Raw genomic sequence first — 10,839 nt, forward strand, 5'->3', positions numbered from 1 at the left:
GACTGACGATGTTCAACGCTGCAGTTTAATTGTTCACATTGGATTCAAACAGCGCCAGTACTTCAGTTTTGCTCTTGAGAGGCTGCAGTGACTTCAGTTGGCCACAAGGAGCCACTGTTCTTAGTTAGACCTAAGCATCACAGCTTTGAAATCTCTTTTGGCATGTTTAGAAAGAAAAAGCTTCATGTGTCCGTTATTACATAGCTTCAATAAACATAAACAAGCTGTCATGAACAATTTAGTGCTCACAGTCTGATTATGAAAACAAATGTAATTTCTAACTGGATTATGTGCACATCTCAGCCGCTGTCTACATCTTGATTCCTGTTTAGCTGTAATATGATATAATAACAGACGAGCTTGGATGTCTAACTCATTTAGCACCTTTTGTTGAAACCATAGAAGAGATGTGTAATGTCACTGTGTCAATCAGCCCTTGGAACTTGGTAAAATCTGATGTCCTCATTGATCATTTACTCAAATAACTTTCACCTGTTGGATTATTTTCACCCCTCGCTCCCTGAGATAAAGATTATTCATGAGAGACTGAGCCTGAGTCGAGTTTCAAATGTCAGACTTTGTCTTCGCAACTAAAGTGCCACTTCAGTCAGGACTCACATCTCAGTCTTTGGCATTCTCTCTCATCAAACTTAAACTTCAGCCGAGTCCTTTGAACTCTGTGAAAAATTGTCCGTCCAAATACAATTGGCAATTCTAAAGTACGGTACCAAAAAGGTTTCTGCTACAACAGCTCACATCTGAGGACAGATCGGTAGAGTTACAAAAAAGGCTATAAGAGAATAAAATTAACCATCACCATGCTAACTCTTCCTCTTCTGTAAAAAGAGACCTTCCTCTGAGAGATGACACACGTCCGAGGCTTTAGTGCGTCACTGACTGCAGCCTTGCCACTGACCCCTGAAGGGAAATGATAATCCTTTTGGCAACTGAATACATTTCAGCAGTGCTGTGAAAGACTGCAATTCTGTGCTATTATCAAGATTAAGTGTCAAGCCTGTGATGCAAGGAATTTCTGCAAAAGCAAGCACGCCATTTCCTTGCAGGTCCTGAATGTGTTCTGTCAGTATCTGTGGGTGTAAATAATGATCATTTTGTTCCAATATGGTTAGAGAGGAGGTGCTGGCAGGTATTTCGTCACTGAACCGATGGGTATAAATTAACTTGTGACGGGACAACCAGATGTCTGGACTCTTTCCCTGAAGCAGAGGCACAGGAGAAACAAAAGGGGGTAAGAATTATCTGATTTAAGACAAAACCTGCTAGAAATGTATGAATGATTAAGAATGCAATACAAAACAATTTAAAAGTACATCTCAAACGAGCAGAATACTTTGTGAAAGTTTTTCTATTTTTAGTCACTTATTTCAAAAAGTGAAACTCATGCATTATAAAACTTCATATTCAGAGAGTTAAGAGAAAGAAATAAGTGAGTTAGGAAAAAGTTAATCAGTAAATATAGGTAAAACTGCAGCCTAGGGAGGATTGTCAAGCAAAATCAAGAATTTGTTAGAACTTTACAAGGAGTGGACCGAAACTGGAGTTTGTGCATCCTACACCTGGACAACAAGCGTGTTGCTCAGTGATCCAAAACCCTCTTTTGAGCAAAGGTTAAGGTTTGAATTTTATTTGGACATCAAGGTCTCACAGAGTGGAAGAAGCGTGAAGAGGTAAAGAATCTGCTTTGTGTAAAATGTTACTGTCATGCAGTTACGATATCAGGTGCCATGTCATCTGCTGGTATTGATCAGCTGTGTTTTCTGAAGTAGGCAGTCGACACAGCAATCTACCAGAAGATTTTTGAACACTTCATGCTTCTTTCAGCTGACAAGCTTAGCTGAGATGCTGATTTCATTTTCAGGACTTGGCATTTGCCAACACTGCCAAAGGCAGTAAAAACTGGTTCAGCGACCCTGGTGTTACTCGACTTGATTGGCCAGTAACCAGATCTGACCTGAACCTAAAGAGAATCGATCAGTTTTTGTCAAGAGGTAGATGAAAAACAGCAGATACAAGGATGCACATTACCTGGAAGCCCGTATCAAAGCAACCTGGGCTTCCAACAATGCTGCAGACTGATTGTTTCCATGCAGCAATTCATACAATAGCACCTATAGCTAAGAATATAGCTCACGGAAGTAAACATAGATCGCAGAAGCTTGACAATTCTGTTTAAAATAGATATTTTTTGTCAATTAAATGCAATGGCCTAAATTTACGACACACTGAATTTACGGCTTCCCTTATTCGTAAGATGTAATAATCAAAATTACAAAAAAATAAATGAAATATGTACTCTAAGTGCAATAAATAGGAATGACTAACAAACTAACTTCTATGTTTTCTCCTGACCTCCTCATTAGATGTGTGCTATTTCAGTGGCCAAACAAAACCTTAAGAGCAGCTCTTATTAAGTCTTTGCTGAGTAACTGGTTTTATTGTTCGTCTCATAGTCTCTATGTCTGGCTAAAAAAATGTCTTCTTATCAGCATGTCACACTTCTTTCGAAACAGATGATGTTGGATTGTAGTTATGTAAAATATGAAGAAAGATGTGCGGTTAGAGCCAGATCGGGAAGATAAAAGTCCGGTAAAACAGGCCCTCTGCATTATCTCCATACCAAGTGAGCATTCCTTTGAGACAGCATGTCGAGCCAAGTCACATTTGCATATTTGTTCTACTACTAAATAAAACAAAGCTTTTTACTATCTTGTGGTTGCTGTTGTATTTATTTCACTGACATTTTGATTTTTTTTCACAGGTCTCTAGCCAGTTTCCCAGACTCGGATGTGCCAGATGAGGGAGGAAAACCTAATTTAAGACAGAGAGTGAAGCTACCCAGAGGCATTCACAATGTCTTTCAAGCTTACCAAAAGACTGAGCAGCAAAAAGAAAAGTATGTTTATTGAACAGTCGTTTGCCCTGTATGTTGTAGTTAAAATCAGGTGGTATAATACTGTGAATAAACTGCATGCCCCAGATATTCGTACTTTTAAGTTAGCCATCAAATTGAGGTCATGAATCGGCCTTATTGTAATTTGTTAGTGATTTAAAACCCTAGGCAGGGTGAAAACATAGATTAAGAGTTGACTGCAGTAAACTACTCTATTATGATTGTAAATGTCACAATGTGCACATATTTAGGATTGGAACATGATGTTTTTCTTGTCACATATGCTATTTATAAAAAATAGCAACAGTAATTAAGTCTATTGCTGGGTTTGAAATCAAGATATGCACAATTTAAATCAGTAGAGTTCTTTTAAAATATGTTATTCAACATTTTTCTATTCATTATTAAAATATGTTTAAATATACAAAATTACAAGTGCAATTTAAAATACAGTTTTTACATCCTTGAATTTTTATTTTTATTTTTTTTTGTCACTAGGACCTCTGAAGGACAATGCCCAGGCAGAGATTCTTCATAAGCTTGGCCTAGAGGCCTATAGCACTAGACAACTTGATTCTGCATCAGTGTTAAATATCAACACATGGACTCTGGAGGATAAACAGCCTCTAGAACTCAAAGATCTTCCAAATACTTTCCTCAGACGCCTTTGGCTGCTTAGTGAAGATGCCCGGAGCACTTGTTGCCAGGCTCAGCTTGACCCTTTCAATGAGGATGGCAAACTACCAGAGGAAAAACTCAGCAGTTTGGAAGAAAATGCTATCAACCCCCTGGATCTGGTCACATCTGTCTTTATATCTGCTGACACATTTCTGCAGCAGGAGATAACTGTGCGCATGATGCAGTGCAAGTTTGCTGTGCCTTTGGTCCTACCAAACGCTGATCCAGAGAAACCCAGTCAGTTCCTTCTCTGGCCGTTAAGAGGTGTTTTGGGCCAATGGAGATCTCACTCTCTGGTTACTAATGGCAGAGTACAAAATGGCAATTTGGCAAGTACACCTCTGCCAATTATTTCATGTATAAAACTTGGTCGTTGCAGTGTCTCTAAGTCACAAGTGCTTAACTATGTTCTGACTGGACCTAAATCAAGCAAAAACATATTCATACATAAGGGCATGGATGGAGGGCAAGTTCCCCGAAGACTCTCTAATGGCCTTGTAGAGATTGGATGGTATCTACCCACTGAAGATGTCGACAGAGATATATACCAAGCCCCTTTTGTTATCTCTAATTTACGAGGTGATGCCAGCCATCATGAGAGATGTCTCAAACTTTTATGTCAGGCATCATCGGCTGTTATAATTTTCTGTGGAGACTTTAAAGAGAAAGAAAAACAACTCCTTGAATCTTGCAAAGCCATGGCAAGTAAGCTCATCCTAATCGACGTCTACGGTACAGAAGGAGAAGAGAACACAACTATGGGATATGATGGACAGAGCCTTCAAGAATGTTTATGGCTTCCCAAAGAGTCTGTGCTTCCAGGGAGTACTTTGAGTGTGGAGAAAGTGGCAAACAACCTTTGTGAAATCCTTAAAAGTTGGGTACCAGACAATCTGAAGCCCGTTACACTTGAGGCAGCAGCAAAATTAGCATTGGATATTGGCCTAATTGTGGATGAAAGCCCAGTCTGCAAAAAAGCAATGGCCACAGTGGAGGAAATATTGAAGGGTTTAGATGAGGGATCAGTTGAATTTCAGCAGAAACCACTCCCTTTGCAGGGGCATTTGTGGCACAAACTGGCAGAGTTAGATAAGGAGGAAAGCAAACACAGAAAATCAGAAAAAGAAACTGAACCCCAACTTCAAGAAGAAAAGAAAGACATCTTGGCAGAGTTAAAAAGGTACAAAATGACCCCAGCTATGAAGATTTTTATAGACGCTCTTTTCACAAAGGATAAAATTCAGAGGACTTATTTCCTTACTTGGCTCAAATTGAGGCTTCAACTACAACAAACCGAAAAACTGAACAGTTTTCCAGAGTCACAGACAGAAAAAACAGAACAACTGGAAAACCTTAAACATGAAGCCGATAACAGTGTAGATAGTGACAGTTTCTGTACAGATTCTGAAGAGGAAACTGAAGAACAGCCAGTAAACAATGAAGGATCAGACGTTCAGTGCAGCAAAACATCACAAGAGGAGGAGCAACATTTGCATAATGCAGAAAACACCACTCAACATTTGGAGTCCACACCAGAGTTATCACGTTCTAACGAGGAACAATTGTACCTTGAAGATTCATGTGAAGATGCTAAAGCCTTGTATTCACAGTCTCTTGAGTCAAAAACATACAATTTAGGCATTGAACACTTTTTCCGTGAGATGGGGCTGATTTTTGAGCTCACACATACAAGTGGAAGTCAGAATGTGTTGCGTTTGCCCAAACTTGCAGCAGATCTTCTCCTCCATGGGGTTCCACTGGAACTAATGGATGGAGATGCATCAAACGTCCCCATATGCTGGCTGAGTTCCATCTTTGCAGAGCTGAACCACTCCCTACATCAAGAGAAGTTGAGGACCAGAGTGCTGACGATCCTAGGCAATCATCACGCTAGGAATGCTGTGGTTCTGTCTGGCCTGTTTGGTGTTGAACTCCAAGAGGGATGGAAAAGAACAAACAGAGGGGTTTATATGGCTGTTCTAAGTCTCCCTGATGATTGCAGAAAAGACTTAGATTATGATCTTCTTTTGTTAATTGATGTGGAAGGCCTTGGCTTAGCTTCAGGAGGAATTGAAACTGATATGTTAATTCACGACAATATGATGGCCACATTTGCAATAGGATTAAGTGATGTTTTACTCCAGAACATTTCTCCTCATGCTGGCAAAGAGATCGAGACAACATTTAAGGTCATGGTCAGTTCTCTCCTCCGCTCCAAAGAATGCGGTGTATTTCCTATTTGCAATCTCCTGGTTCAAGATGAGGGCCTAGACGCTGTATTACAAGCTTCCCAGTTGAGGCATGTTTGCAAGATGCTACAGACTGAAGACAAAGGAAATGTCAACAATCACTATGCATTAAATACAAGCAGCACCACATTTGTGAAAGGACCTTGGCCCAATATGTCTCTTTCTGAAACAGTTGATAAACAATACACAAATGATGTGTTAAAGCTTAAGGAAGCCCTGTTTGGAGCCCTAAAGAGATGTTCAACCAAGTCTGAAGAGTCAGATTTCATTGGACGGTTGTCTAAGGTGTGGGATGCAGTAAAAAGTGATTCATTTTCCATTAGTCTACAGAACATCAACATGGCTTTAGGGTTTTCTTTGCTCTGCACAGAGTTTTCCCAATGGGAAGATGGTCTTCTGGAAAGCATGGAGAGCTGGTTAATGGGGGCAACAACAAAAATCATTGCCACAAAGGCTTTGGATGGTACCGCTCAAGATGCCCTTTTAAGTGAGTTGAAGAAAGAAGCACAGGAGGAAGTCAAATCAGAAGTACACAAACTCAAATCAAAAGCAGAAAGCTATCTGATGTCAGAAGAAAATCTCAAAATGAATTCTGAAACATTCATGCCTATGCTTTTGAGCAACATGAGCAAACTCCAGGAAAGAGCATCTGAGGAGGTCATGCAAAAGTTGGAGACAATCAATGAGTCACACTGTTCTTTGACTCAGATTGAAAAATTTGAAACATCACTGGAAAGAGAGCAAGAGTTCAAGTTAGTTGCACTAGTGGAGACAAGCAAGTCCACCAATATTCTTCTTCAAGATCACGAACTGGAAGAGGAGTTTGAGAGTGTGTGGAAGAAGATGTGTTCCAGTTTTGACTTCAGACCTTCAGAAAGTGATGACATTAGTTCAAGTGTGGCAGACGTTCTGAGGAAGAATCTAATCAGTCGTGGCCTCCAGAAACACATGGAAAAACTTGATGTCGTAGGCCAAAAGCAGACTTCCAATTTCCAAGTATGTGATGAACATTTTGGATATCGCAGCCGGTTAAAACACATGCTTGAAGACAACAATAAGCAACAAAAATTAGATGCTCAAAAGACAGCGAACAAAATCATAGAGGAATACAACAAGTTTAGTGCAAATAAATGCAGCTTAGCAGCAGATTTCTCAGAAAGCTACATCACTGAGCTGTTAGAAATGATTGAAAATGGCTTAAGAGAAAAGTCATTGGAAATCCGATCAGCTTTTGAAGTCGATTTAAAAATACATCTGTGTAATGCAGCATGTCAAGATTTCCAAAAATTACATGACCGCTTTGGCAAGGACAAAGAACTTCTGACATATATATCTGAAACCAAGAATAAGTACACAGCAGAGTTCATTTACCAGTTTAGGAAACGAGATCAGTGCCAGAGGGTGGCCCAAGCATTCATATCCATGGTCATCAAACCATTAGTGTTAGCGTATATCAATCAGCCATTGGGGATACAAATAGCAAAGGAGATTGAGAATAAAGCTAAGCAGTTTCAGTCTCCACATGCTTTCCACCAAAGCATACTGGAAGATCTGATTAATGAAGATTGCTTTGAAAGCTTTGAACAATATTTGTTGTTCTATGAAGACTACAGACGAACAAAGATTAATGACACAGTGGTTGCTCACTTGGCTGACACAACCAGCCTTCGTAAATTAAAGCAACAAAGACTTGGAGAAGTTGTAGGGCAGATTGCGGCAGCTGTAAGTCAAACAACAGAAGGTGCCAGTGGAGTGCTCAGTGATACAAAGCCACTGCTGGAGAGAGTCTGTCTCATTTTAGAGAAAGATGCAAACATTAACGTTGAGAAGGAGTCTCTAAATGGTCCCCTCTTTAGCATCACAACAGATTGGGATTGCTTTGTTAAGTGTTTACTAGAGTTACTGGCCACAATGCACTTAGGTCTCAGTCAGGACTTCAACCAAAATGTGGATGTACTCGAGGTTCTCAATGACCTTTCAATTCTGCCACAGGACCACCTTCTCCAAATAGTGAGAGGCTGTGACAAAAGATGCCCTCTATGCAAGGCCCCTTGTGACAAAGTAGAGCTTGACCATGAGATACACAGCTCTCTGCTTCATCGACCCAAAGGCATACTGCCTCGAGACATCTGTTCTCCATTTCATCTCAGTAGCTCAGAAACCAGCAAGGACTCACACGCAGAATTCATGATATGTAAAAATCTTCCTTTGCAAGATACGAACTGGAGCGATGTTTCTGATGACCTCAACAGCCAAAAGGCCAACAATTACTGGAGGTATTGTCTGTGTTTACTATTCATGAGTTTTACAATAGCATTGCTTAACACTGAGATAACGCTTTAAAGGTACATTGAACAAATGTACAGTTTGTCACCACTTATCGAATCTGAAATAAAGATTCTGTTCTTGAATCTTCAGGTACGTGTTGGTGAGGTTTAATGAGAAGTTTGCAGCAGAATACAAGCAAGAGCTTGCAAAGTTTCCAGAGGATTGGACGAAGATCACAAAAGAGGAGGCCTTAGATGGTTTGAAAGAAGTCTTTGGCAGAAAAGAGTGTAACTAAAATGGGGCATTTATTTTTACTCAGTTTTTATTGCCATATTAATTTTTATATTCTTCAAGTAGTTCAGTGAGTTATTCTAAATATCTTTTATTCGGTTCTTATTTTGACTTCGTATGTTTAAAACAAGAAAAATGTGAACCTGATGTGAGAATTTTGTCTGAAACCTGATGATATGTTGCATTTTTTCATTATTTTTATTCACCTGTTACTATTTTCATACATATTTTAAATTCTGTTGTGTGCTTTTTATTGTCATTATGTCAAAATGGCAAAATATTCCACCAAGCCTGGAAAAATAACGTACTTTAACGCAGTTGTAAAATGTCTGAAGCTAGTGGAATTATTTTAAATGATACATTTGTTAGGCTGGTGCAGTTTTTTTCTTTTAGTGTGTTATCTGATACGTGAAAAAATAGCACACAAAAGAAACTTTTAAAAAAGAATTCACTAAATATTCAGCAATGCTAAATATTTTTATGTCCATTACCTCAATATTTTATCTTAGATTTTGAAGTTAGAATGTTTTTAAAACTTTTGACCTTGTTATATTGTTTCTACTTTATTTCTCACCACTTAATCTTTTTCCAACACTAAATGTGTTTCCATTGTTGAATATATTTTAATGAAAATGTGCATTTTTTTCTCAATGTATTTTTGTTTTTCTTGATTGACAGTAGTTAAACAATATTTTTTGGTCAACGTGACTGTGTGAAATTAATAGTATAAGTGATTATTGATTGATATATGTATTAATATTGTTATTTGTTTCCTTTAGAATTTTTTTAATATGTTCTCTATGTCTAACTTTTTTAATGTATGTTGTACTAAATAAATAAATTCTGATAATCATTCTGTCTTTTTACTGTGACACCAGTAAGTTTACTGATTACTCACCTGATACTAATCTGAATCCCAAAGAAGCAGCCAGCATATGCTTGATGCAGAATTCAAATACAAAGTGTCGTCTCTGTGTTGAAGCACTGTTAAGCTATTGCAAACTTTATTAATGCATGCAGATAAATATCACAATCACTCTGTCAATATCACTCTCTTAATTCATGTAAAACCTGTCCAAAGAATGAAATAATCCTTTCTCAATGAACAAATTCAAACACATTTAATGACAGGGAAATTTAATAATTTGGGTTTTTTTAGGTTTTTTAAATCAGAACTAATTATGTTTAATTAAGCTTTATATGAGACAATGGGAAACAGTAATGAATGTAATCAAGAATTGATCTTTTAATTAATCACACTACAATTTACTTACTATTGGTAAGCTAATAGGGAAAGTGTGTAGAGCAGGAAGACAGAAGATCAAAAAAGAGACTGTTATTTCTCCACCATTTTACGGAGAAGAGTTTTACAATCCAGAATTTGGAGTTCTGATACCTCATGAGCTTTACATGAGGTATCAGGTTGGCTGACAGGAAAATATCGGCACGGCAACTATAGTTATGACCAGATGGACACCTAACCTAACAGCATAAGCAAGGAAAAACAGTGATTACAGCTGAATCTTGATAAGTTGAATGGGTTTTTTTGCTGATTAAGTTGTTGTTTTTTTTGTAACCTAGTTCCACAATTTAGATGCTCCGTAAGAGCTTACAAGGATTGTTACAAACTGCTAATAAACCAATAAAAGCAGACATGGGATAACACAAGCAGTACGACTGGTTAAATGAACTTTACTGTTGTATTTGCAGTGCTAAACAAACTGTGTGTTTTGTATGATTCCAAAAAAAAAACCTTTTTCAATCACAATGAGATTTAAGAGGCCAATGATTTGAGTGCATTAAAGGAGAACAAAAAATGATTAAATCCACAAGATGGCAATGTAAGCTGCAGGAATCTTAGCTGGCTCTCTGAGAATAATAAGACTGAGACTAATATAATCTCTAGGATTTCTCAAAGGGAATTTATCATTATCTGTTGATATATTTACATTTAAGTCTTTTTGCTTAAGAAGACACATTTAAATAAAATTTCTTCATGAAGCTTTAAGAGCAAATTCTTGGAGAACTTTTACCACTTCTGCATGTTTAATTCTACAAACATGTTTGATAGAAAAACCTATACCACATGACTTACACACCATTACTGTCACACACATTTTCAAATGGTGTGACACACACAGATAATGAAAAAGCAACTGAGAATACAAATAAAAAGCCTTCTCTTTCTCTATGTGTGATTTCTAAATGAAAACATTTGTCTTATTGATTTGCTTTCACATGAAACTGTAATCTCGGTGCTTTTATACGTGAAGTGTGCCACTTACACACTCTTCATCAATACTTCAATTTTTTGCCAGCTCCAAATCGTTGTATTCCATCTCTCACACCTCAAATTAGCTGATAATTGACATAATTATCATAGACAATTCCTTCTGAGGTGTTCATTGTTCTGACAACCTTTCACCCCTGAGAGTATTACAA

General features: G+C 37.9%; 1 protein-coding gene across 2 annotated transcripts; it reads left to right on the plus strand.

Moving 5' to 3' along the window:
• The first annotated feature begins 946 nt into the window (after positions 1 to 946).
• On the plus strand, positions 947 to 9,250 carry gvin1l2 (GTPase, very large interferon inducible 1-like 2). Of its 2 annotated transcripts, XM_032590677.1 has the most exons (4): positions 947 to 1,249; positions 2,780 to 2,914; positions 3,410 to 8,114; positions 8,257 to 9,250. In XM_032590677.1, the coding sequence occupies exons 2-4, from the start codon at positions 2,872 to 2,874 to the stop codon at positions 8,399 to 8,401; spliced, it is 4,893 nt and encodes a 1,630-aa protein (XP_032446568.1). In that variant the 5' UTR covers positions 947 to 1,249; positions 2,780 to 2,871; the 3' UTR covers positions 8,402 to 9,250. The 2 variants fall into 2 exon arrangements, with proteins under 2 accessions (XP_032446568.1, XP_032446569.1); XM_032590678.1 differs by lacking the exon at positions 947 to 1,249 and having other exon boundaries at positions 2,313 to 2,914.
• The last annotated feature ends 1,589 nt before the right edge of the window (positions 9,251 to 10,839 follow it).

This window comes from Xiphophorus hellerii, chromosome 18 (genome assembly GCF_003331165.1).
Source record: "Xiphophorus hellerii strain 12219 chromosome 18, Xiphophorus_hellerii-4.1, whole genome shotgun sequence".
NCBI classification, from domain to species: Eukaryota; Metazoa; Chordata; class Actinopteri; order Cyprinodontiformes; family Poeciliidae; genus Xiphophorus; species Xiphophorus hellerii.

Coding starts and splice junctions, on each gene's coding strand:
- gvin1l2 (XM_032590677.1), top strand. CDS start 2,872: ATGTCTTTCAAGCTTACCAAAAGACTGAGCAGCAAAAAGAAAA. Junction 2,915..3,409: donor ACTGAGCAGCAAAAAGAAAA/GTATGTTTATTG, acceptor TTTTGTCACTAG/GACCTCTGAAGGACAATGCC. Junction 8,115..8,256: donor AAGGCCAACAATTACTGGAG/GTATTGTCTGTG, acceptor TTGAATCTTCAG/GTACGTGTTGGTGAGGTTTA.